The sequence below is a fragment of the Microcaecilia unicolor genome, chromosome 4 (genome assembly GCF_901765095.1).
Source record: "Microcaecilia unicolor chromosome 4, aMicUni1.1, whole genome shotgun sequence".
NCBI classification, from domain to species: Eukaryota; Metazoa; Chordata; class Amphibia; order Gymnophiona; family Siphonopidae; genus Microcaecilia; species Microcaecilia unicolor.
The window spans coordinates 169,308,528-169,336,440 of record NC_044034.1 but is presented as its reverse complement, the minus strand read 5'-3'; the positions used below and the strand labels follow the sequence as shown (position 1 = coordinate 169,336,440).

General features: G+C 40.8%; 1 protein-coding gene across 1 annotated transcript; it reads right to left on the bottom strand.

Moving 5' to 3' along the window:
• Positions 1-2,280: 2,280 nt before the first annotated feature.
• LOC115467981 (phosphatidylglycerophosphatase and protein-tyrosine phosphatase 1-like) lies at positions 2,281-24,338 on the bottom strand. Its single transcript, XM_030199490.1, has 4 exons — positions 24,105-24,338; positions 5,899-5,979; positions 2,958-3,149; positions 2,281-2,649 (listed from the first exon to the last, which is right to left on the bottom strand). Exons 1-4 carry the CDS (start codon positions 24,264-24,266, stop codon positions 2,518-2,520), a joined length of 567 nt encoding a protein of 188 aa, XP_030055350.1. The 5' UTR covers positions 24,267-24,338; the 3' UTR covers positions 2,281-2,517.
• Between the last annotated feature and the right edge of the window lie 3,575 nt (positions 24,339-27,913).

The following is a 27,913-nucleotide window of genomic DNA, read 5'->3' as shown; positions in this document are numbered from 1 at the left end:
TTCCATGGCTACTCTCCCTTTTGGTTTGCAATCTATGGGAGCTTAGATGGCACTAAAAAGGAGTTTTCAACACATGTCGAGACTCTTAAGGAAGAATTTGTTGGTTTGCAAAATTTGACTTCTATAGGGAAAGATAAAATGATTCTACATGGGAGACGAGTCTGGAAAATTTCAACTGAAGATTGAACTTGTGTTTCCTAAATTTTCCTAGGTCTCTGAGGACGTGGCCTTCAGAGGCCTTTAAGAAATACTTAATTGAGAATTGTGAGTTTTTCCGCAGATGTTTTGCCTCCTTTAAATAAAGTTTATTACATTTCCTGTAAGAGTGTTGCTCAGGATATGAGGACTGACCCTCTTTCACTGAAGATTCTGAAAGATCAACATTGGTGCAGTTTTTTTTTTTTGAGCAGGACTTGAATGCAGTCATGAAAATGTATTTTCGTAAATCTCAATCCCTTTTTTATGGTAAGAAAGTATGGATGTTTCCAGATGTAACTAGACAGATTCAAGAGAAAATAAAGGCTTTTTTGGCCTTAGGAGGTTCTTTCCTTGGGAGCAACTTTCCTTTTAGCTTTTACTTGTAAATGTCTTATTAAATATCTGGGTGTCAAATACATTTACTTTGAACCAGAGCAGTTGCGTGTTTTTTGGATTTAAAAAAGACTGTGAAAGGATCCGCTTAGCTTTTGGATTTGAGCTTGGTTAAGATTGGATGGGATTGAATCATGTTATGCCTTTCTTTTTAGCTTAAGGTTTCCTTTTTGTGTCTCTTTACATTTCTAGTCGTTCTCCCCCCCCCCCCCCCCCCCCCCGAACCATTGTGATCTAAGGAGGATGCTTTAATGATTTTGTTCTAGTGTTGTCTCTTTAACGTGTTAATAACACAATTAACATGTTAAATGAATAACTTGCATTAAAAATGTTAATGCATTAACGTCATCCCTCCCCCACTAGCTGGTACCTCTTTTTACCGCTCCCAGCATTGCACTCCAGCAGCTCACTTCTCCTGAGCGCTGCACTGAAACAGTGCTGCTTCTCACCCTGCCTGCAGCATCTCTCTGTAACAGGAAGTTCTGCCTCAGAACTTTCTGTTACAGAGAGATGCTTCAGGCCAGGTGAGAAGCAACACTGTTTTCACTGCAGCCTGCAGCGGTGAGGAGAGGGGGCCTGCTGGAGTGCCATGCTGGGAGAGGTACGAAGAGGTGCCGAAGACAGATGTGACCACGGTGGGGGCGGTGGACAAGGAAGAAAGAGGAAGCAGAAAATAAAAGACAGAAATATGTGGACCACCAGGGGGAGGGGGGCCACAGGAGAAAGAAGAAGCAGAAAAAAGAAAAGATGCGGACCAAGGCGGGGGTGGAGCAGGGGGCATGGGAGAAAGAAGACAGAGAGAAAGATGCAGACCATGGCGGGGGAGGGGGGGGCACGAGAGAAAGAGGAAGCAGAAAAAAAGAAGGCAGAGAGATGCAAATCACGGGGGGGGGGGGGGGGGGGGAGGGAAGGATGCTGGAAATAGGGGGTGGAAGGATCAAAGATGGGAGGGGAGGAAAGAGAAGGGAAACAATGGTGGTCATGAATGGAGGAAGGGGATGATTTGGTGCCCATGGAGGGGAAGGGAAGAGAGAGGAGGAGATAGGGCCCATGGAGGGGAGGAAGGGAGATGGTGCCCATTTGAAAATTTTTATCGCGATTAAAAATTTTTATTTTGTTCTAATGTTTTTCTTCCATTTGATTTTGGATTCATGTTTCTGTTGCAAGTGTATTGACTTGTGAATTATTTTAAATAAAAATATATATATATATATACATCCATTAAGCTATCCTTGTTGCAGTTAGCACAGATGCGCTTAGCGCATCTTATTTAGGAGGCACTAAGTGGAGCCATACTGACTGCATAATTGTAAACACAGTGTGTGCTGTAAGTGAACTGCAATATACTATCCTTTCCCATGCCCCACCCTAACATAAAATGCCCTTAACGTGTAAATTAGCACATGCTAACTGCTAAAAGAGCACAAAACTGTCTACCACATTTGAGCAGTAAGGGGTAGCAGTTGATGTGCCTTATTTTTAAACGGACCCTCTAAATAGAGACTTTGGAATTTTACATTTCTGCCCTTTCACCTTTATCTCTTTTCTGGTTCTTTTAAAGATTATGTAGTGACAGTACAATAAGGGAGGCTTTCATCAATTCAACCAATCCTATGAACTTTGGAGATATTGCACTTGACATTCAGAAACCTGTTTTCTTTTCAACAAATGAAACTGATGACATCATAGTACTCAAACTTTCCCAGAGAAACTGTACCTTACAAAGGATTTATTTACACTGGCAGGCATATTGCTGTTTGCAAACAAAGGAGTTTGGTTCATTACCCACAGTCCTTTAGGTCCTATTAACCTAGGGTTTGAAAGCAGCAGCTTCAGGTAGACATGCCTGCCTGTGAGATTTACTTTAGTGCGTGCAGCAGGTATTGAAGGCTTCTTTGCTGGATCCTGAGTCTTCTCATGTCTAATTCAGCCTCTCCACTGCTTAGATTCAGTACAGTAAAACTTCTCCAGGGCTTGCAGTTGACCTTGTCTTACCAGGATATGAGGGCGAATGTTGGCTAAGAATCTGATGGCCTCCTGGGGGCTCCACTTGTTTACCTGAAAATTAATAATTTTCTTTGGTGAGAGGTACCCACAAACAGAAAGATAAAGAGAGTAGAGCAGAGGGGAAAGAAGGGGTCCCAGTGTGTAGGTCCAAAAAGCTCAGAACAGGATGGGCTGTGAAATAGCTGCATGAAAAACAGTGGTGAGTAAGAGAGATATCCGTTGCTGATTTGCACAACAGCAGGGAGAAACAACAGTACAGTAAACTACTGAAGCTGCACAGCCAGCTAGCAGGAAGGAGCAATGGATTTGAAAGCTCCACCAGCTCAGGAAAATGAACAGATGGAGAGATGAACTCTTACCACTATCAAATATGCTGCTGCCATGGTGGGACTACGAGAACGTCCAGCCTTGCAGTGAATATAAACACTGTTCCCATGTTGCCGGTGTTTTAATGCAAACTTCACACCTTTCTCTAAATTCTCAAGTGTGGGAACTCCTGTCAGGTCTACAGTGCTGAGACGCAGCTGCTCAACACCCAGTGCTTGCCACTCCTGCAACATGAGACAGAGAGAAGGGGTAGAAACTGAGACCACCTAGTACCCTCAATACAACATGAAACAGAGCGCACCAAGTACTTCCCTTGGAATGAAACTGACACACAAGGTGAGGGAACCCAAGTATCTAAGCTCCAGATTCTATATATGGTGCTCAGATAGGGGCATATTTCCAAGGTATGTGCACAACTTAATTGGCTAATGAGCTATTAAACCATCAATAATTGGATGCTAAAACCAATGATTGATGTTAATTAGCACCAATTAGAATCTGCATGCGCATCTGGGCACCTAAATCCCCTAGTATGCAACCCAAAAGGGAATGTAGCCATGGAAGAGGCATGGACAGGACCATTCCAAAAAATTGCGCATAGTGTTATAGAATAATGTGTCTCCCCGCCCAACTTGAGTGCTGAGATATACATCAGGGTTCAGCAGGTTTAGGTCTGGTACCCAGAGTTGGGTGTGGGAATTGACATGAAGCACTATTCTATACAGGGCACAATCTTTTCCAGCAGCATTTATAGAATTTTCCCCCTAAGTGCCTTCCCATCTCTGTTTCATGGGACAAAAAGGGTCAGGGGATAATAGTGTACCAGAAGTCTTTCCACACTTGCAGAAAGAAACAAAAAGATAGAGAGGGACTAGATAGATCCTTGAATCTTGCAGTATAGGAATGAAAGAGAGAAACTTTGAAAGGGACAAACAGGAAAAAGAGGAGGATTTAGGTAGCAATGCAGTTAAATAAGATTCCCCCCCCCCCCCTTTAAATCCTGTTTCTCATAAAAAGCTGTTATATCTCAGTTTCTGACTTCATGGGCTGCTTAGAGAAAGCATTCATGCAACCAAACTGCAGCAGTGAGTGCTGAATCTTCTCCTGAGTAAGAAACTTGTTAGTGAGACTAAAAGCAAAGCAACATTTACAACCCTGGAATCCGGAGGAATGTCGTATCACACATAAATAAAATATAAGAAATCCTAATTGCTTAAACTTCAGCATTACGACTTATTTGTTTAAATATATATATACTAGCTGTTGACTTTTGGAATGGGGGGGTTCCGAATCACCGCCACCCGCCGCCCCTCCACCGGCCCGAGTAGCACTGTAAACTTACATCAGCACGCAGCAGCAGGCACATCAGCAAAGCTGCCGTCGGGGCGGGCTTCCTTCTCTGCCTGTGTCCCGCCCTCGTGTGACGTAATGTCGGCGAGGGCGGGACAAAGGCAGAGAAGGAAGCCCGATGGCAGCTTTGCTGATGTGCCTGCTGCTGCGTGCTGATGTAAGTTTACAGTGCTGCTCGGGCCGGGTGGAGGGGCGGCGGCAACTCCGGGGGGGAGGGGGAGCGGTTCCCACGTCTGAAGCATGCCAGTAGAGACTTCCCTCTCTGTCCCGCCCCCGTGTTGAAGCAGGGGCGGGGCAGAGAGGGAAGTCTCTACTGCGCATTTGCGAGTGAGTACGGTCACTCCCCGTTTATATGTTTGATACTAGTAAATAAGGCCTGTTTCTGACACAAATGAAACGAGCGCTAGCAAGGTTTTCCTCGGAGTGTGTATGTTTGAGAGAGTGTGTGAGAGTGACTGTGTATGAGAGAGAGTGAGTCTGGGAGTGAGTGTGTCTGTGAGAGAGAGAGTGTGTGTGTTTGAATGAGAGTGTGTGCGAGTGCGTATGTGAGACACAGTGACTGTGAGAGAGTGTGTTTCACACACACTGTGTGTGACAGAGTGTGTGCGAGACAGTGTGAGAGAGTATGTGTGCGATACACAGACTCTCTGTGAGACCGAGTGTGGGAGTGACTGTGTGACACATAGAGAGTGAATGTGATACAGTGAGAGACATTGAGGCTCATTTTCAAAGCACTTAGCCTCCCAAAGTTCCATAGAAACCTATGGAACTTAGCCTCCCAAAGTGCTTTGAAAATATGCCTCTGTGTGAGATTGAGAGAAAGACACTGACTGTGTGTGTGTGACAGAGATACTTCCCCCCTCCCTCTGTGGTCTGAGGACCCCCTCCCCCCTCTGGTCTCAGAATCCCCTCCCCCCTCTGAGGACCCCCTCCCCTGTTGTCTCAGGACCCCCTGCCTCTCCCCCCCTCTGTGTAGTTGGCAGCACCGTGCGAGTGTGTGTGTGTGACAGAGAGAGAGTGAGACTGGGTGCGAGTGTGTCTGTGTGAGAGTGTGTGATTGTCCTCTCTCCCCTGCCCCCCCTCCAGCCACCCAGCGATTCTCGTCTCCCCTGCCCCCTCCAGCCACCCAGCTATTCTCCTGTCTCCCCTGCCCCACCTCCAGCCACCCAGCGATTCTCCTGTCTCCCGTGCCCCCTCCTCCAGCCATGCAGCAATTCTCCTCTCCCCTGCCCCCCCTCCAACCACCCAGCGATTGTCCTGTGTCCCCTGCCCCCCCCCCTCCAGCCACCCTGTGATTCTCCTGTCCCCAGATTAGCTCTGTGGAAGCGGCGGCAGCGTTATTGAAAGCCCTGGCCGTCCACGGAGTCAGCTTCAGAACGCTGGAGGTGAGTTCGTTCCCGCAGTTCTGCCTTCTGATTACCCGCGAGGGCTGGGCAGAGAGAGATGTGACAGACTTACGAATGTTACAAACCCTTCACTGAAGCCACGGAGTCAGCTTCAGAACGTTGGAGGTGCTTTTTATTATAGTAGATATTTTTATAGTTCAGTCTTATTTTACCAAGATGTTTCTGTGTAGCCCCTGCTGCAGTGAACTAGGACCTCTTGGAGCCTTGGCTCTCTCACCTCAGCAGTGTTACACCACAACCAGGTCTCATACTCCTCGTTCATGGTGATCACCCCTCGCACATTCTCTTCTTCTACTAACTGTAAGAGACAAAACGTAGAGGTGAAGAATCTTGAAGGCAACCAGGTCAAGTGTCTCTTGCTCCTCGAAGAAAATGCAAGTACTACAGCAAGTGTTAGCAGTAAATTTGAAAGTCTGAAATAATACTTTATATTAAATTGTTGGGCTTTGAGGGAGGAAGTGCTATTGGTATTGTTAGGTCTTTCAGCAACATTTGATTTAGTACAACATGAGTTACTTAAGGTAGGACTAGGTTAGGATGTTTTTAAAATGGATCTCTTAATTTCTACAGGATAGAAATTTTAGAGTGCAAGAAGATCGTTCCTTTTGGAAAGATAGTGAGGTTGGGGAGCCCCAGAAATCAACCCTCTTGCCACTATTGCTCTATATTTTTTTGCAACCACTGGGTGAGGTTATATGTACAGCGAGCTTTAGAGGGAAGGTTGTATATATGCTGATGAGATGCAGTTGATTATTCTTTTGAAAAGGGATGTCTCTTTCTTAAGAAGAATCTGTCATGATTTGAAAGAGATATTGATATAGTCTAAATCAAATGGGTTGGTTGGATAAATGAATGTGGAGTTTGAAATTGGATGGGAAGATATATGGTCAACAAAAAAAATCATAGTGTGTGAGATTTAGGGGTATTGATTTCAGTTCTTAAATGCAGGAGTTGGTAAGGACTGCATAAAGAAAGTGTCAATGGGCTACAGGACTAAAGAGGAGTGGCCTAGTGGTTAGGGTGGTGGACTTTGGTCCTGAGGAACTGAGTTCGATTCCCACTTCAGGCACAGGCAGCTCCTTGTGACTCTGGGCAAGTCACTTAACCCTCCATTGCCCCATGTAAGCCGCATTGAGCCTGCCATGAGTACAAATGTAACAAAAAATAAATAAATAAAGCTTTATTAGAGCTTGCAAGCTCTGACAACTGTAGTTGTGTCAGTTATTCTATCTACATTGGATTACTATAATTAATGCCTTGATATTGGGTCTCCCTAAGCTGCTGCTTGATTAGACATATCCAGCTGGCACAAAATGAGGCGGCAGCAAGATTGCTTATAGGGAAATCTCATAGGTTTCCCCTTTGTTAACCTACTGGGTCAGACCAAGTATTCTTCTAGTCCAATATCCTGGGTCAAATAATGGGCAGTCCAGGTCACAAGTACCTGGTAGAGTTCCAAAATGTGGCAAGATACTATGCTACTTAACCTCAGGAATAAGCAGTGCCTTTCCTCCTAATAACAGTTTATAGATTTTTCCTTCAGGAATTTATCCAACCCTTTTTTAAGCCCAGCTGCATTAACTGCTTTTACCACTTACTCTGGCAGTGAGTTCCAGTATGTTGAGTGAAAAATATTTTTCCCCATGTTATTTTAAAATGTGCTACTATGTAACTTTATGGAGTGTATCCTAGTCTTTTAGTACATTTTGAAAGAGTAAACAATTGATTTTTTTTACATTACCTGTCACTTGTATTCTGCCTACATCAAGTCTTAGTTTGAGGCAGATTACATAGTGCAAAGAGAACCAGCAATAACATCTAGGATATATATACCGTAAACATTATTTAGAAAGTATATGATTATTAAATAAAATAGCCTTAACAGCCCAAGGAAAAATCATGGAACCTGCATATACAGGCAGAGTATTCCAAAATTTGGTTGCCTGGTTTGAAAAGAGGGTAAAAAGGATTCCCTTAAATTTGAGACCCTTACATGATGGAAATGCTAACTTTACAGAGTTACAAGTACCATATCTGAAATACAAAACTGTAATCATCAATGAGAACATATAAGATGGTGCAACCCCATGGATAATCTTAAGTACTAAACAACACAATTTAAAAGAAATCCTACCAACCAATAGAGCTTAACATAGGTGTCCTTTTATTAAGGTGCTTTAATGCTGTGTTTCCTAAGTCCAGTTCTGGAGTACACCTTGCCAGTCAGATTTTCAGGATATCCACAATAAATATGCATGAAGAGATTTGCATATAATGGAAGCAGCGTATGCAAATCAAGTTCATGCATATTCATTGGCACCAATTAGAATTTACGCGCACAACTCACTAAGCGTATTTTGTAATGAAGTGCGCTGAACTTCTTAAATTGAGAATAGGGTGTCAGAAGCACATGACTCCACTTTTATGGCCCAAAATATACAGCCAAATACAATTTAAAGTGGGCATGTATGTCATTGATCCAAAGACTTTTGCTATCAAACATTTTTTATTTTTTTATATTGCATATTCATCAAAAATTTACTTTTTTATCAAAAATTCTATATCTTTCAGACAAAATCCAACTACTTAAAGAACTTCATCTTCTTTAGTTCTTCAGTTCTATAATTTTTTAGTTATCAGCCTTAGGTCTTCCATCAGACAACACATATTGTGACAAAGGAGCCTTCTCATGTCAACACGAATCCATGTTTCGCTAAAAGCTGTATCAAGGACCATCTCTTAAGAAGAAAGATAAAGCATTACCTCTTTATGATAGACACAATCTTTTTCAATTCTTTTTGACTGGAAACTTTACATCCAATATACCGCTATCAAACAGGCAGCATCTTCTTTTCACTGCAAAGTTTAAAAATGGCTGCAATGTTTTTTTCTTTTATAGTTAAATCCCATCATCTGTTTTGAATGGAGCACCAATCACGTCACAGGAGCTTACTGTTCCCACCAATAACATCACAGCAATGTCATCTACTCAGTTTCATGATTCAACCCCCCCAGGGTTCACAGTGTTCAAGGTAAAGATCCAAAATTGCTCTCTATAATACAGTAGTTTTTCAATATTTCCTCTCTCCCACCCCTCTAATATATGATTTATAATTCGCCAATGCAGATCAGAGATCTGATGACCACATTTGATCCAATGTTGTACTAAAGGTGCTTCTATTTTCTCAGTCAGAATCTGTGATTTATATTCATTTAGACGTATCTTCACTGCTCGTTTACTTCTACCTACATAAATTTTGTCACAAGGACACTGGATGGTATACACCACCATCGAAGATGAACAATCTGTTATTCCCCGTGATTTAATAATTTGTTTAGTCTGGGGATCCATCCACGATGATCCAGCTAACAATTGTGAACACCACTGACAATGTCCACAGGGCAACTGTTGAGAAATATCCATTCTCTCTGCACCATTTTCTTCTTTTTCGAAGATAACAGTTCACCTATATTCCTAGTTCTGGAAAAGGCAATCATAGGTTTATTCTCAAAAACGTCTTCCATCTGCAAAATATACCAATGTGTCAAATTGATTGTACTATATATTTAGAGAAAGATGAAAAAGGCAAAACACATATCAAATTTTCTTCATTTTCCTCATCTCGTGTTTGGTTAGATAATAGAAGATCTCGATGCTCAAAACAAGCGTTATGTACACCATCCAGTGTCACTGTAACAAAATTTATGTAGGTAGAAGCATTGAAGATATGTCTAAATTAACATAAATCACAGATTCTGACAGAGAAAACAGAAGCACCTTTAATACAACATTGGATCAAATGTGGCCATCAGATCTCTGATCTGTGTTGGCGAATTATAGATCATATATCAGTGGAGTGGGAGGGAGGAAATATTGAAAAACTACTGAATTATAGAGAGCAATTTTGGATCTTTACCTTGCACACTGTGAACCCTGGGGGGTTGAATCGTGAAATTGAGTGGATTACGTTGCTGTGATGTTATTGGTGGGAACAGTAAGCTCCTGTGATGTGATTGGTGCTCCATTCAAAACAGCTGATGGGATTTAACTATAAAAGAAAAAAAATGCCACGGCCATTTTTAAACTTTGCGGTGAAAAGAAGATGCTGCCTGTTTGATAGCGGTATATTAGATGTAACATTTTCAGTCAAAAGAATTGAAAAAGATTGTGTCTATCATAAAGATTTAACACTTTATCTTTCTTCTTAGGAGACAGTTCTTGATACAGCTTTTAGCGAAACATGGAGGAAGGCCGACAGTCGCTCAAAAGTGCATGGTTTGGGATGAGGTATCATTCAAAGATATCACCAAAACAGGGAAGATAGGGTATCCTGATAGTGAGGTTGCAAAAGAGACCATAGCAGATCAGGTGTCCTGAAATAAAAATAAAAAGCAGAGAAAAGACTGCAAATTAATACTGTCAAGTACTGAGCATGATGTAAATAGGAACAACAAACATAGTTTGTAATGTCTATATGCGAATGCCAGGAGCCTAAGAAATAAAGATGGGAGAGTTAGAATATGAAAAATTAGATATAATAGGCATCTCTGAGACCTGGTGGAAGGAGGATAACCAGTGGGGCACTGTCATACTGGGGTACAAATTATATCGTACTGATAATGTGATTTGCTTACTTTATTTATTTTTTGTCTATTAGATTGTAAGCTCTTTGAGCAGGGACTGTTTCTTCTATGTTTGTGCAGCGCTGCGTATGCCTTGTAGCGCTATAGAAATGCTAAATAGTAGTAGTAGTAGTGGATCAAATTGGTGGAGAGGTAGCATTGTATATTAACAAGAGCCTTGAATCAAATAGATTGAAAATTCTACAGGAAACAAAACACTTCTTGGAATCACTATGGATTCAAATTCCATGTATAAAGGGGAAAAGGATAGTGATAGGAGTGTACTACCGTCCGCCTGACCAGGATGAACAGACGCATTTAGAAATTTTAAAGGAAATTAGGGATGCAAACATACTGGGCAACACAATGGGTGATTTCAATTACCCCGATATTGACTGGGTAAATGTAACATCAGGGCATACTAGGGAGGTAAAATTCCTTTATGAAATCAAGGACTGCTTTATGGAGCAGCTGGTACAGGAGCTGACTAGAGAAGGAAAAAGTCTAGACCTAGTCCTTAGTGGAGCGCATGATCTGGTGCGGGAGGTAATGGTGTTGGGGCCGCTTAATAATAGTGATCATAATATGATCGAATTTGATATTAGCTTTGAAGTAAGTATACATAGGAAATCAAATACGTTAGCGTTTAACTTTAAAAAAGGAGACCATGATAAATTAAGAAGAACTGAGAGGAGCGGCTGCGAGGGTCAAAAATTTACATCTGGCGTGGATGCTGTTCAAAAACATCATCCTGGAAGCCCTGGCCAAACATATTCCACGTATTAAAAAAGGAAGACGGAAGACCGAACGACAGCCGGAATGTTCAAAAAGTGAGGTGAAGGAAGCTATCAGAGCTAAAAGAAAATCCTTCAGAAAATGGAAGAAGGAACTGACTGAAAATAATAAGAAACAGCATAAGGAATGTCAAGTCAAATGCAAAGCACTGATAAGGAAGACTAAGAGGGACTTTGAAAAAAAGATTGCATTGGAGGCAAAAACACATAGTAAAAACTTTTTTAGGTATATTAAAAGCAGGAAGCCGGCAAAAGAATCGGTTGGATCGCTAGATGACTGAGGAGTAAAAGAGGCGATCAGGGAAGACAAAGCCGTAGTGGAGAGATTAAATGAATTCTTTGCTTCAGTCTTCACCGAGGAAGTTTTGGATGAGATACCAGTGCCAGAAATGGTATTCGAAGCTGACAAGTCGGAGAAACTGAATGAATTCTCTATAAACCTGGAGGATGTAATGGGGCAGTTCTACAAACTGAAGAGTAGCAAATCTCCTGGACCGGATGGTATTCATCCCAGAGTACTGCTAGAACTGAAAAATGAACTTGTGGAGCTATTGTTAGTAATATGTAATTTATCCTTAAAATCGAGCACGGTACCGGAAGATTGGAGGGTGGTCAATGTAATGCCAATTTTTAAAAAAGGTTCCAGAGGAGATCCGGGAAATTATAGACTGGTGAGTCTGACGTCGGTGCCGGGCAAAACGGTAGAGACTATTATAAAGAACAAAATTACAAAAAATATTCAAAAGCATGGATTAATGAGACAAAGTCAATATGGATTTAATGAAGGGAAATCTTGCCTCACCAATCTACTATATTTCTTTGAAGGGGTGAACAAACATGTGGATAAAGGTGAGTCGGTTTATATTGTGTTTCTGGATTTTCAGAAGGCGTTTGACAAAAGTACCTCATGAAAGCCTCCAGAGGAAATTGGAGAGTCATGGGATAGGAGTTAGTGTCCTATTGTGGATTAAAAACTGCTTAAAATATAGAAAAAGGAGAGTAGAGTTGAATAGTCAGTATTCTCAATGGAGAAGGGTAGTTAGTGGGGTTCCCCAGGGGTCTGTGCTGGGACCTCTGCTTTTTAACATATTTATAAACGACCTAGAGATGGGAGTAACTAGTGAGGTCAATAAATTTGCTGATGACACAAAGTTATTCAAAGTTGTTAAATCGCGGGAGGATTGTGAAAAATTACAAGAGGACCTTACAAGACTGGGAGACTGGGCGTCTAAATGGCAGATGACATTTAATGTGAGCAAGTGCAAAGTGATGCATGTGAGAAAGAGGAACCCAAATTATAGCTATGTCATGCAAGGTTCCACGTTAGGCGTCACAGACCAAGAAAGTGATCTAGGTGTCGTCGTTGATATGTTGAAACCTTCTGCTCAGTGTGCTGCTGCGGCTAAGAAAGCAAATAGAATGTTAGGTATTATTAGGAAAGGAATGGAAAACAAAAATTAGGATGTTATAATGCGACCGCACCTCGAATACTGTGTTCAATTCTTGTCACCGCATTTCAAAAAAGATATAGTGGAATTAAAAAGGTGCAGAGAAGGGTGACAAAAATGATAAAGGGGATGAGACGACTTCCTTATGAGGAAAGGCTAAAGTGGCTACGGCTCTTCTGCTTGGAGAAAAGGCAACTGAGGGGAGATATGATAGAGGTCTATAAAATAATGAGTAGACTTGAACGGGTAGATGTGAAGCGTCCGTTTATGTTTTCCAAAAATACTAGGACTAGGGGGGCATGCGATGAAGCTACCAAGTAGTAAATTTAAAACGAATTGGAGAAATTGTTTCTTCACTCAATGTGTAATTAAACTGTGGAGTCCACTATTTCTGGGATAAGCAGTATTTTTTTTATTTTTGTTACATTTGTATCCCGTGCTTTCCCACTCATGGCAGGCTCAATGTGGCTTACATATTGTATACAGGTACTTATTTGTACCTGGGGCAATGGAGGGTTAAGTGACTTGCCCAGAGTCACAAGGAGCTGCCTGTGCCTGAAGTGGGAATCGAACTAAGTCCCTCAGTTCTATAGGACCAGAGTCCACCACCCTAACCACTAGGCCACTCCTCCTTTTTTGGGATCTTGCCAGGTACTTGTGACCTGGATTGGCCACTGTTGGAAACAGGATGCTGGGCTTGATGAACCTTTGGTCTGTTCCAGTATGGCAATACTTATGTACTTATGGATTCGTGTTGGCATGAGAAGTCTCCTTTGCCACAATGTGTGTTGTCGTATGGAAGACCTAAGGCTGATAACTAAAGAAGATGAAGTTCTTTAAGTAGTTGGATTTTGTCTGAAAGATATTGAATTTTTGATAAAAAGTAACATTTTGATGAATACGCTATATAAAAAAATAAAAAATATTTGATAGCAAAAGTCTTTAGATCAATGATGAATACATGCCCACTTTAAATTGTGTTTGGCTTAATAATTTGGGCCATAAAAGTGGAGTCATGCGCTTCTGACTGATCCTATACTGCTATTGAAAAGATTATTTTGCTTTCTATGAATATTTAACTTTATAGGAGCTGGGCAGTTGGTTTAGATTTATATATATTGCCTCCTCCATTGATGAATGTTTTTTGGGGTACTACTGATATTGATTACGTTTAAGCAGAGCATCAGAAAAGACAGAATATATATGTGGATTATCCACCATTAGATTAGAAAGGGATAAAAACTTACTCAATGTTGATTGTAATTGTAAACAATAATAAAATTCTGTATTGGGAATAGAAAATTTAGATTGTATACATAGAAAGGATAATACATGTTGTCCACCAGTTAAATCACCTATGCAATGAACACCAAATGATATCCAAGAGCTCAAAAAATAGGTAAGTTAGCAATTTTGATTTTAGAATTATTCCAGATAGGCATATACTTAGACTAAAATATAGAGTTCTTTTGAGTAGAGTCTAACTTTTTAACACCAAGAATCAGGTCATTAAGTATATTGGTATCCTCTAGTATATTACCAGAAGGAGTAATACTCATTCTAATTTTCAAGGGTAATGGAAAGGAAAGTTGTGGTTCAATTGTAAGCCAAAGGGAGGAATTGTCATCAGGAGTGTCCACCATCCACCAAGTGGCTCCTCTTAATAAGACTTGATTGTATGTTTCAAAATCCGGAAACTTGACACCCCCTTTACATTTGTCCACTTTTAATTTGTGAAGTGCTATACAGGGGGGGGGGGGGGGGTCTTATGTTGCCAAAGGAAAACAGTAAGCACTTTCTCAATTTCACGAATAAAGGATTTAGGGAATTGCACTGGAAACATATTTGTTAAATAGAAGACTAGGGGTGAGATCATCATTTTAATAGTAGCCAACGTACCTCACCAGGTGAGAAACAGAGGGGACCATTTATGGAGGGATGATTTTATTAAGTTGCATACCTTTGCCGTATTTACAGATATGGTATCCTGAAGAGAAGAGGTAAATATTAATCCCAAATAGTTTATCCCATTAGAACACCAACAAATAGGCATAGAGGGGAAATTGTCTTCAACACAATAGGCATTAAGAGGACAGAATTCCGTTTTAGTCCAGTTTATTGTATTCCCTGAAAGAGAGCTAAAATGTTCAAGTAATTGAAAAACTTGAGGGACTGAGACATCTGGTACTGAAATATACAACAGAACGTCATCAGCATATGCAAAGAGTTTAATTAAAGAGGTTGCAACTTTCACACCATGAATTGTTTCAGATGAACGGATGGGCATCAGTAACAGTTCAAGGGCAATAATAAAGAGAATGGGGGACAGAGGACAGCCTTGTCTTGTACCTCGCGAGAGTGAAAATTGAATAGAAAGAGAGCCATTAATGGATAGTTTGGCATTGGAGTAAAGTATTTTGACCATGCTTATAAAAGTATCACCTAGATCAAACCATTGCAATACAGAGAATAAGAATTTCCATTCAATATAGTCGAAAGCTTTTTCAGCGTCTAAAGATATAACACAAGCAGGCATTGATAATGCGCGTGCAACAAAAATAACATGAGAAAATATTCTCATATTATCAGAAGCCAGACTATTTTTAACAAAACCAGTTTGGGAAGGGTGAATAAGTTTACAGATTACCTTGGTTAGCCTTTCAGACAAAATTTTAGCATATACATTACAATCATAACTTAGGAGTGATATGGGCCTGTAATTTTTAGCTAACAAAAGATCTCTACCAGGTTTTTCTAGAATAATAATATTAGCCTCAGCAAAAGAACCTTTACTCTCTTTCACAGCCAGAAAATGATTGTACAGGTAAGCAATTTTGGAAACAGATATATAGAAAAATATTTATAATATTCAATAGAAAAGCCATCACTACCAGGAGTTTTACCAGATTTTAAAGATTTAATAGCGGCACTAATTTCTGTCAACATAATAGGACTATTGAGAGCAGATTTTTTATTTTTAGAAAGCACAGGTTTATGCAAGTTATTAAGAAAGTCAGTTATTTGATTGTCAAAAGGATTTTTGTGAGATTTATAAATGCCTTTATGAAAATCAACAAAATATTGGCGAATATCTTGTTTGTTTGTTAGGAGAGTGTTCGGATCCTTTTGAATAGCTGCTATAGGATTAGTTTTTCTTTTCTCTTTTAAATAATGTGCTAACATTTTACCTGCTTTGTTTGAACCATGATAATAGTTTCCTTGTTGAGAGAAAAGGATAACGCCAGCAGATTGACTCAGTTTCTGACTGAAGCAGAATTTGAGCTTTTGTAGTTTCATAAAAAGCGAATGAGTTGAATGTTGCACATACTCAGATTCTAAACATTTAATTTCCTTTTCCAATTCTACCATTTCAGCTTTATTAGATCTAGCAATATAAAAGAGTTATATTTAATAATTTCACCTCTCAGATATGCTTTATATGCATCCCAGATATAAACATAATCTACATCATCAGACATATTACTAGAAAAATAATAATTAGACCATTTTATAATATTTTCACAGAATGTTGTGTCTTGTAGTAATATGGAGTTAAATCTCCAACTGCGTTGTGAAATATAGAGAGTAGATTTAAAGAAAGCGTGATATAGGCATGATCTGATATATGAATTGGTTCAATAGTAGTATTTTGTAGGACAGAGACCAATGATTTAGAAATAAACAGATAGTCTATTCTAGACTATGAATCATGAGGTATAGAGTGAAACGTATAATCCAAATCCATAGGATGTAATCTCCAAGTGTCAACTAGATGCCAGGTGGACAGAAGGTGATGAGGAGGATCCGTGAGCTTAAGAAGCCTATATTTCACTGTGGATTTCCAATCCAAACAGGATCCAGAGGAAGATTCATATCAATACCACAATTTATATGGTCCACATTAAGAAGTGCAAGTTGTGAAGAGATATTAGTTAAAAAAGAAGGGTTGTCTACATTTGGAGCATACACTACTACTACTTATCATTTCAATAGCACTACTAGACGTACGCAGTGCTGTACATTTGAACATGAAGAGACAGTCCCTGAGTGACAGAGCTTACAATCTAATTAGGACAGACAAACAGGACAAACGAGATAAGGGAATGTTAAAGTGAGGATGATAAAATAAGGGTTCTGAACAAGTGAATAAGGGTTAGGAGTTAAAAGCAGCATAAAAAGGTGGGCTTTTAGCTTAGATTTGAAGACGGCCAGAGATGGACTTTCACAAATGCAATTTTGCAGTTCGCCATTTGGAGAACAACTAGTATCCATCTGCCTTCAGTTGCACAGAGATGAGAAAAAAAACAGGATACTGAAAGGATTTTGCAAAGAGTATGGCAACTCCATTCTTCTTACCGACTGCCTAAGAAAAATAACAGTCTTGTACCCAGTCTTGTTAAAGTTTTTTAGCCTCATTCACAGAAAGATGAGTTTCCTGTACAAACTACTGCAGGATGAAGGCTTTTAAAATATAGTAGTAATTTGTGTATGACACTCTCTTGACATTTAACGACAAAACATTAACTGAATTCAACATGAGAAATGAGTTGATATATATAAGTGATCAAAGAGATCATATGGTAGAATATATACAAAGGATATTAGATTTCCCAGCAACATGTGCAACACATAAGCAATAAAGATATACATTCTTAGCAGCCTAATATTTGCCATAACAAATAAAACAATAACAAAAAATAGAAACATCAGATTATAAAAGAAACCTGCCCCTCAGATGAGGTAGAAAAACGGGGTCGTGAGCAAAAGTGGAGGAAGAAGTGAAGCTACACGTATCTCTATATATGCTATTTATACTCAGATCCAAATATAAATTCTTTGGCACATTCAAGTTCTAGACATCCCTTGCGATTGATGATCATCCAAAAATTTTTCCAGCAAACTCGGATCTGTAAATGATTTTGTCAAGTTGCAGTAAGTTACTTTCATGATAGCCGGGGGAAATAGGCCATACTTCGCATTTAAAGACTTAAGTCATGGATGAAGCGCCAAATTCATTTACATTTATCTACAGTGTTTTTAGTAAAATCTCTGGTAATTGCAATCTTGTTACCATTCCATAGGACTGGGTGTTTGGATTTTGCAGCAGTTAGAATTTCCAACACTTGAGGAAAGCGAAGCAGTTTGCACACAATAGGCCTTGGAAACTTGGAGCCAGGGAGTATCCCTTGTGGGTACACAATGGGCCCTTTCAATTTCAAAAGCATGTTTGAACTGCAGTAAAGAATAGAAAATAAAAGAGTTTACAGAAAACTCACCAAATTATTCTTCTCAGATGTTTTAGGAATGCCAAAAATGCGTATATTATTCCTTCTATTTCGGTTACTTGCATCCTCCATTTCATTTTGTAATTTCATAATTGTTTTTTGGAGGTTTTTATTTTTGGCGGTAACGTCTTCAAGCACGTTAATTCTGGCTTCCATTTCAGTTATACATTCTTCCATTAATATGAATTTCAAGTTAAGTTGGTTAACTTAGTTTTTAAGTTCCCTGACCGAATTAGTATTTTCTAATAGAAGATCAATAATTTCCTGTGGCTTTGCCACAATGTCAGGGTCGGCCCCAGTGTCATCTTTAAGATCTCTAGTTTTCTGAGGTGAAGGAAACAGATCCTGCTTTGCTCACTTCGATACAGAATTTGTTGCATAAGCATGATCAAGCTACTTTGGCACTGGGAAACCATGGTAAGGTGAGTATATAGCTTTATCATTAATCCAGATCAAAAAAATAGTGTTTTAGAAGGAGATAACTGCAGACCTCCTAACTCATGCGTCCAGCCTCATCAAGCGCATGAGCACCCCCCCAAGTGCGCCAAAATTCTAACGCAGGCAAAAAGGGGCATAGTTATAGGTTGGGAAATGGGCGGTTCATGTGCATTCTGAAATTTATGTGCATAGTTATAGACTATGGCCCAGTGCACATAAATCTATGTGCCAGGATTTATGACATATTTTTGTTGGTGTAAATGGATGTACTTTGTTTTAGGCATATTCTATAATTTGATTATAGAATATGCTTAGTCGGCACTGATTTCAGCTCCATATATAGAATCTCCTCCTATTACAATAATCTAGTTTAGATAGTATTAGAGCTTGTACTATCAATCCAAATTTATCCTGAGTTAATTTTTTTCAAATTCATCTAAGACTGTGCATCAACCAAAAACAATGAGCTTCCAAATTTAAATTTTGACTGAGAATTACACCTAGAATCTTCAGAGAGGATTCTGACTTACAAAAGAGTATTTCTGGACAACGGCCCCTTTCATCCCAACCAGAAGAAACTTTGTTTTAGCACTATTTAGTTTCAGCTGACTTGGCCATCCAAGAGACAATTAAGGAAACACATCTTTCTATGTTTTATTTGATCTCAAAAATATCAATGAAAGTAGGAATTAAAACTGATATCATCATTGTACATAAATATTCAAAAACCTACTTTCTCTAGTTCAAAACCCAGTGAAGACAAGACAGGAGACAGTGGTGAGTCTTGCGGGCCACCACACTCCGCCACCCATTTAGCAGACTGCCCCATTCATCTTAACCAGATTTGTTCTCCTAGTGAGAAAACCCCTAAACCAATTTAAATATGATACCAATGTTGCTGAAAACAATTACCCCGTTTACAGAGCTGCACTAGCGGCTGCCACTTTGCAAACAGGGGAGTTAATAATAGCCTGTGATCCACATCATCAAATGTGCTTCACAGGTCAAACTGCATGATGAGCGCCTTCTTTCTCTCACTTATCAAAACTTTGATCTCTGATAATAAAGTACATAATGTGGTTTCAGTGCTAAAATTAGCCTGAAATCCCAATTGGGAGCAATGTAAAATATCAAATCTTTTGAGATAATTAGCCAGTTGAGTATTAACTAGGCCTTCCATATGTTTCATGTTTACACCGTTCACTCCATTCAGGATTTTATACCTCAAATGCAATTGCAGATGCAATAACGCACACAAAGATGGTAAATCTTTTTTTTTAACCAAGTAATTCTTATGTTAAGCTTTAGGTATATAAGCAGTATATAATCAGGACGGGTGTATTGCTGTATAACTCTTCAATTGCTAATTTATAGGGATAGCACGTGTTTGCAGAAATCCACAGATAAATATTATGTTACTTATTGGTAAGCCAATCATTGTGTCAGTTATGTTTGTTGTCCTTCACTCATATTTATATTTTATTGATTTTTATAATTATTATTTATTGTGAATTTTATTATTATTTTTGTGCTATTTATCTGTTGCTTATAGTCCCCCCCAACAAAGATGTATAAAAACATGGTTATGTTCAGTTTTTGATACTTTGATTCAATAAAGATTATTGTATCTATATATTGTTCCTGGATCCATTGGTTTTTTTTTTGTGAATTTAATTGCATAGTAACAGTTTTCTCAGCTTTTCATCTAAAGCAACCAACACCTCCCATTTATCTATTCTGTCACTTTTCTTGTAAGGAATCCACTTTTTTTTTTTAATTAATGCCATTTTAGTGGTAATCCTGCTTTGAAAGACTTGCTCAAATTACTGAGCCTTTACCATCCTTCTGTGGATCATTTGTTATTTGCGTTAACTACACTAAATATTTCAACAAGTCTAGCTCATGCAGCTCAGATCTTCTTTCCAACACTGTTCTTTGATCACCAATTTCAGAGAAAATTAAATTTAAAATATTAGAGGACATGTCATGGGTGGGCAATGGGTGAGGAAGCGTTGTGTTTGCATTAGCATGGGTTAATTAGATAATGCAGACTTAATGATGGAGCATTTAGTGCCTCCTAAATAAAAGGTGGTAAGTGCTCCTACATGAATATTTTTGCAGGTCTCATGTGCTAATGGAAAAATTAGCACAGACCTGCAGACATAAAAGGAAAAAAAGTCCTCTTTTTGGGCTGTATTAAAAATAGGCTTAGCATGTGAGGAAAATCCTACGTTAAAACATGCTAAACCCATTTCTTAATACTTTTTAGTAAAAGGGCCCCTTAGTATTGACATTTAGAACTCTAAGTGAGAATCATCTTAGATATTTGAGTACAAGTTGAGGAAGTATATGCCAAAACAATCTTTAAAGATCCAGTCAGGATTTTTAGTGGGCATTTCAACTGTTCATGAAATGAAGGGAGACTTAGGGGCAGGATGTTTTCTGTTATGGCACCAACCTGGTGAAATAGTTTGCCTAGGGTAATTCACTTGATATACTGTTTTTCTGTGGTACAATCAAAGCGATTTACATATTATATGCAGGTATTGTCTGTCCCTATTAGGCTCACAATATAAGTGGTCCTTTTACTAAGCAGTGATAAGCACTAATGCATGGTTCCTGTGCGCCAAAATATACTACCAAGGGGTGTGTTCAGGCATCCCGCAGTAGTTCTGGCATGTTATTTTTTAGCGCTGGGGGTTTGCCCACCTCTAATTAGTTTGCACAGCTACATTGCTGCACGACAACCAATTAGCACATGGTCTGCATGTGAGCCCTTTCTGCCAACTAAATAGGTGTTGGTAAGGACTCACATGCTGATGGCCACGTGCTAATTGAGAAATTAGTGCCTGGCTGTTAATAAGAAAAGTGGAAATGCAGTCATTTTACAGCTGTGCTAAAAGTGGCCTCAGTGTGCAGGGAAACCCACACACTAATCATAGCGTAGGACACCTTTTAGTGCAGCTTAGTAAAAGGGGCCCCTAAATTTTGTAGCTAGGGCAATGTAGGCTTAAGGGACTTACCCAGGTCACAAGGAGCTGCAGTGGAAATCAAACCCATTTCTCCTGGTTATCACCCACTGTACTATTAGGCTGCTCTTCCAGTAGGGAAATTAGAGTGAAGAATGATTTGAAAAAGTTCAGCAAATCATTGAAAACATGGCTTTTTGTGTCTTTTAGATACAGTGTGGAAGAACTGTAGTAACCATAGGTTTAAATATGAATATATAGTTAATTTTCACATAGGTGTTACATAGTACATAAGTATTGCCATACTGGGACAGACCAAGGGTCCATCAAGCCCAGCATCTTGTTTCCAACAGTGGCCAATCCAGGTCACAAATACCTGGCAAGATCCCAAAAAAGTACAAAACATTTTATGCTGCTTATCCCAGAAATAAGCAGTGGATTTTCCCCAAATCCATTTTAATAATGGTCTATGGGCTTTTCCTTTAGGAAGCAGTTGAAACCTTTTTTAAACCCCGCTAACCACCTTTACCACATTCTCTGGCAATGAATTCCAGAGTTTAATTACACGTTGAGTGAAGAAATATTTCTCTGATTCGTTTTAAATTTACTACTTTGTAGCTTCATCGCATGCTAGTCCTAGTATTTTTGGAAAGAGTAAACAGAAGCTTCACGTCTACCCATTCCACTCCACTCATTATTTTATAGACCTCTATCATATCCCCCCTCAGCTGTCTTTTCTCCAAGCTGAAGAGCCCTAGCCACATTAGCCGTTCCTCATAGGGAAGTCATGCCATCCCCTTTATCATTTTCGTCACCCTTCTCTGTACCTTTTCTATTACCACAATATCTTTTTTGAGATGCGGTGACCAGAATTGAACACAATATTCGAGGTGCGGTCGCATCATGGAGCAATACAAAGGCATTATAATGTCCTAATTTTTGTTTTCCATTCCTTTCCTAATAATGCCTAACATTCTATTTGCTTTCTTAGCCGCAGCAGCACACTGAGCAGAAGGTTTCAACATATCATTGATGACACCTAGATCCCTTTCTTATTCGGTGACTCCTAATGAGGAACCTTGCATTACATAGCTATAATTCGGGTTCCTATTTCCCACATGCATCACTTTGCACTTGCTCACATTAAACGTCATCTGCCATTTTGACGCCCAGTCTCCCTGACTCGTAAGGTCCTCTCGTGATTTAACTTTGAATAACTTTGTGTTATCAGCAAATTTAATTACCTCTCTAGTTACTCCTATCTCTAGGTCATTTATAAATATGTTAAAAAGCAGTGGTCCCAGCACAGACCCCTGGGGAACCCCATTAATTACCCTTCTCCATTGAGAATACTGACCATTTAACCCTACTCTTTGTGTTAGATAACTTGTTCCTTAAATAAAGTAATATTTTAAAAACTGTGTTATGTTTTTACTTAGGTTCCCTGCCTATTATTATATTTTGTTTAAAGATCAGAACCCATTCAGCATGACATATATGCAATAATAGGGGCAAGCAGGAGGGGAGAAAAACTTTTCACAACACTGTGGTAGACTAGTAGAATGTCACTGATGCATGTAACAATGCCAGAATCATTATCTGCAGCCCATTCCAACCAGAGGCAGGGTTTGATTTAAAAAAAAAAAAAAAAAACCTCTCAAGGAGGAGCCTCTCTATAAGGTATGATCTGACACAATGTAAATAAGGACCTTTGGGAAATAAGTAACACCAATATTGAGTGAAAAGAAACTACCCTACAAATACAGAGGAAGTATCATTCCTCATCCATTGTAAACATTATAACAGCTCTGACTCTGAGAGTACTGTGGAGAATGAAGAAGCTTTGATTACCTGGGCCATTCCTATTCCAAGTGATAAGCAGCTAAATGCAAAAAAACCCAACCAGATAGAATGCTAAAGGAGAAGATCATAAGGATAGCATTGATAACAGAAGTGCCAATGCCAAGTGATTATTCTGTGCATTAGGTGGAGAGATCCTCACATACTAAGAAATGAAAAAAAAAACCAGCAGTATTCACTGTCAAGCTGGGTCCCACGGGCATGATTACAAATTTTCATGTAGATAGTAAGATAGGATATGACAGCAGATAGACTGCATGGTCCATCCAGTCTGCCCAACAAAGATAAACTCCTAGCATATGATATGATATATGCATACTTGATCTTGAACTATCCTTGCCATTTTCAGGGCAAAGACTGTAGATGTCTCCCCTGCACTGGCTTAATTTCCAACTCCTGGAGTTCCTGTGGAGTACACTTTGATAAGTTGCCTATACATTCTATCAACTCCAGAAGGAAGTACTGTTTGGTACTATGGCAAGCGTTAGCAGTAAATCTGAGAGATTGAGATTAGCTTCACATACCCTGGTTTAGAAGTAAGGTTCATTACTCTCATAGAATATGCAAAATCAATCCATTTGGAGACCTTAGTCCCCCACTCTGGGATCTGACAAGAAAAAGACGTTATAGAGAAGAAAAGGTTTGTTTGTTTTCAGATTTAGGACCTAAGGCCACATACTGTATAAATAAGAAGCAGCTTCAGGGGCAGGGTGCTAATAATATAATAATATTAACTTTCCAGATGCGGTCAATGATTAAAGCACCAGAATGTGGGGTAGTGAAGAAGGCCCAACAATTTAAAAAGTATTCTAGGGCCTCTCCAGATATAGGAATAACGTGTAGATCACAGGTCTTCTTAAAATGTGAAATATTGGTCTAAACAGAGGTAGAACGTCCGTTCAGAAGGGAAGAGGATACAGGAATTAATTGCTCTTCTAACAGGGGGTACAAAGTGTCATGATGACCCTGGTACCTCACGCACTCTGCGCACGCGTACGTCGTTTACCTGTTGACTCATGCCCCGGAAGGGCAGTGCTCCCACTAATATTGTTTCATCGATCCTGTGAAACCACTTCCGACTAGACACCTTCTCCAGCACCACGTTGTATAACAGACTAGGGTAAAAAGCGAGACGAGCTGCGGCCGCCGCGGCCACAGATAAAACCATTCTACTACTAGAATTCAATCTGGTAGTAGACTGCAGAGAGCCAGCGCCATCTTCGCTGTAGACACTGTCGCTTTCGTCGATTCCGCGCAGTACACCGGAAGTTATCCCTCCCCCCATCTATAGTAAAGAGGGAAAAAAATGCCTGTGTGATGGTGAAGAGACAGCTTACGTCGGCTAACGCAGTTTAGTGCTAGCAATTGGGACAGCGAGGACGTCAACAAGCACATATATATATATTTTTTAATATTCAAAGGCCGAGTACATTGAATCGGCACTTCAACCGTAGAATATCCCAAGGTTGGGTCGGATTATAATCCCTTCGTGTGCTAGAGTTAGGAAGGAGAATTGCTGGGGTAGAAAAGAGAAAGATCTGCACCTGTTGCGACAGATCGCACACATAGTAGGGCAGAGAGGTGATTAACGTGCCCACTGAATGTCCGCCTTTCTCCCTGCTTGCAGCCACGGATAGGCACACTGCTGGGGCCAGCCTAAGGGTAGCTGATGTCTTAGGCGAACTTTCAACCGTGAGCCCCTTCCCTATCCCCCTTTGTCCACCATCAAGCACTACACTACTCCCCCCCCCCCCTCCCGGGTGTCCAGTATCTCCCTTTTCCCCATCTCCTCCATGGTGGCATAATTTGGAGTGCAGCACTGGCATGGCAGATAGCATCCCTAAACAGGGCAATATAGCTGGCCTGGGACCTTCTACACATGCTCAAGGCTTGCAATAGCCCACCTTTTCCAAACTTTCTGCTTGGAGGGGGGCAGGACACAGTAAGCCAATGTGGGTAATCAAGCTGTCACGCCAACCATGCTAAGTCTTGTTCAGAGCTGCTGACTGCCTCTCCAGTGCCACCCTAGGTGGACACCTCCATCTGATGATAGGGCCAGCTCTGCACCTCTGTTGCCTACATACAGCTTTAGCTGTACCAGCAAAAGCAAGCGAATCTCAGCATTGTTGAAGTGTCATCTTATTTCATTATTTGAAGTTGTTTAGGGAATTTCTTCTTAAAATTTGCCATGGCTCAAATCAGAGTCTTTCACTTACTATTCAGGACCGTTGTTAGGTGGTTCTATCATTTTCCTTGAAAGTTAGATTTAGTTTGCCTTTAGAAAATACAGTTACTCTACAGGACCTTGAGTGATTTTAGATTTTTAAGATCAGTGGGCCTATGTAGAAAGCTGTGTGCTAAAGCTCAGTGCATGGTTCCCAAACACTCCTAAAAAAATAATTTTGTGTCTGGTGTAATAACCAAATAGTATGTAAATAAGGTGCATACAAAAAATATGCCTTGCAGATGGGAGAACACAGCAAAAGCATGCATAGAGTATGCGCTAGCAGCAGTTAGATTTTGTGCAAAGAAATGCATTGGCACTCAGAGTTGAATGCACATACATATATGTGCACATGTACTGGAATGATATTCTGTGCATAAATTTTGTTGGTATCAGGAAAACTGTACATAAATATTGCCATACTGGAAAAGACCAAAGGTCCATCAAGCCCAGCATCCTGGCAAGATCCCAAAAAGTACAAAACATTTTATACTGCTTATCCCAGAAATAGTGGATTTCCCCTATTTAATAATGGTCTATGGACTTTTCCTTTAGGAAGCCATCCAAACCTTTTTAAAGCTCTGCTAAGCTAACCACCTTTACCACATTCTCTGGCAATGAATTCCAGATTTTAATTACATATCAAGTGAAGAAAACTTTTCTCCGATTCGTTTAAAATTTACTACATTGTAGCTTTATCGCGTGCCCCCTAGTCCTAGTATTTTTGGAAAGCGTAAACAGACGCTTCACATCTACCCGTTCAACTCCACTCATTATTTCATAGACCTCTGTCATATCTCCCCTCAGCCCTGGTTGACCCCTTGCATCCGTTACCTTCGCTCCTGCGCCCGATCTGCTGAACGCCTCTGGAGGAAATCTCGCACCTATTCAGATTTCCTTCACTACAAATTCATGCTATCCTCCTTCCAGTCCTCCCTATTCCTTGCCAAACAGGACTACTACACCCAATTGACCAATTCTCAGCTCCAACCCTGGTTGTCTCTTCGCCACCCTTAACTCTCTCCTCAAAGTGCCCTCCGCTCCCCCCCCCCCCCCTTCACTCTCTCCTCAATCACTGGCTGACTACTTCCGTGACAAGGTGCAAAAGATCAACCTTGAGTTCACTACCAAGCCACCTCCTCCCCTTCACCCCTCTCCCTCAACCAACCAACTCTGGCCTCTTTCTCCTTTCCTGATATCACTGAGGAGGAAACCGCCCGCCTTCTTTCCTCCTCGAAATGCACCACTTGTTCCTCTGATCCCATCCCCACCAACTTACTTAACACCATCTCTCATACTGTCACCCCCCCCCCATCTGTCATATCCTCAACCTTTCTCTTTCCACTGCAACTGTCCCTAACACCTTCAAGCACGCCGTAGTCACACCTCTCCTCAAAAAACCATCACTTGACCCTACCTGTCCCTCCAACTACCGCCCCATCGCCCTCCTACCCTTCCTCTCCAAAATACTTGAGCGTGCCGTTCACAGCCGCTGCCTTGATTTTCTTTCCTCCCAGGCCATCCTCAATCTGCTTCAATCCGGTTTTCGCCCCCTACACTCAACAGAAACAGCACTCTCTAAAGTCTGCAATGACCTGTTCCTTGCCAAATCCAGAGGCCACTACTCCATCCTCATCCTCCTCATCTATCTGCCGCTTTTGACACTGTCAATCATGATTTACTTCCATATCATCAAGCTGATCAATCCATAGACTGGTGGGTTGTGTCCATCTACCAGCAGGTGGAGATAGAGAGCAAACTTTTGCCTCCCTATATGTGGTCATGTGCTGCCGGAAACTCCTCAGTATGTTCTCTATCTCAGCAGGTGGTGGTCACACACAGCAGCAGCTCTGGCTAGGCCTCCAAGCCTAATTCTTAGGTTTTGTTGAGTGCCTGGGGTTGAGGGCTCTTTTGAGCAAGTGCAAACCTGGTGGTGCCAGGTCCCTCCTTTTCTCCCCCCTCCCGCTGGCTCCGTTAAAAGAAAGAAAAATTTTGAACGTCCTTAAAGGCGTTTATTTCGACGTTTATTTAAACGTTTATTGCAGCTACTCACTGGGACACCAGGTCGTTACAGCTCGGAGTGGCAAGCAGGTAATTTTTACCTTTTTATAGCGGGCAGGGGGTTCCCCGATTCTTCTCCTCGTGGCATATGGCGTCGGAGGGCGAGGGCGCAAAGAGTCGCTCCCCGGATCGCTTGAGCGCTTCTAGAGGGGATGCGGGGGTCTTAAAGCCTGATTCGCCCTTGTTGGGTGACAGTTTCGTGACCGATGAATGTCCCGGTCCTTCCTCCGGCGTGGCAGTTTTTCCCGCCATAAACGCCCATCCCCCGCTCCTCGCCTCCGCCATCTTGGCCGGCCACGCGGCTCGGACGGCTTCTTGGGCCGCCCTTGAGGTTGGAGACATTAATGCCATGAACGCCCTTAATTTGGGCGACGGCACAAAAGCGGCTAAAGTTAAGCGCCGTTCTTCCCGCGCGGCTCCTTCGCGGAGTGTCGCGCCGGATGCCATTTTGGATGCGCAGCATGTCTCTCCCCCGCTCTTGCGAGCGCCGGTTGAGGGTGCGTCTAGGGCTGTTGCCCAGGCTGCGGAAG

Coding starts and splice junctions, on each gene's coding strand:
- LOC115467981 (XM_030199490.1), bottom strand. CDS start 24,266: ATGGTTTTATCTGTGGCCGCGGCGGCCGCAGCTCGTCTCGCTTTTTAC. Junction 5,980..24,104: donor TCCGGGGCATGAGTCAACAG/GTAAACGACGTA, acceptor TGTCTCTTACAG/TTAGTAGAAGAAGAGAATGT. Junction 3,150..5,898: donor TGTGGTGTAACACTGCTGAG/GTGAGAGAGCCA, acceptor CTCATGTTGCAG/GAGTGGCAAGCACTGGGTGT.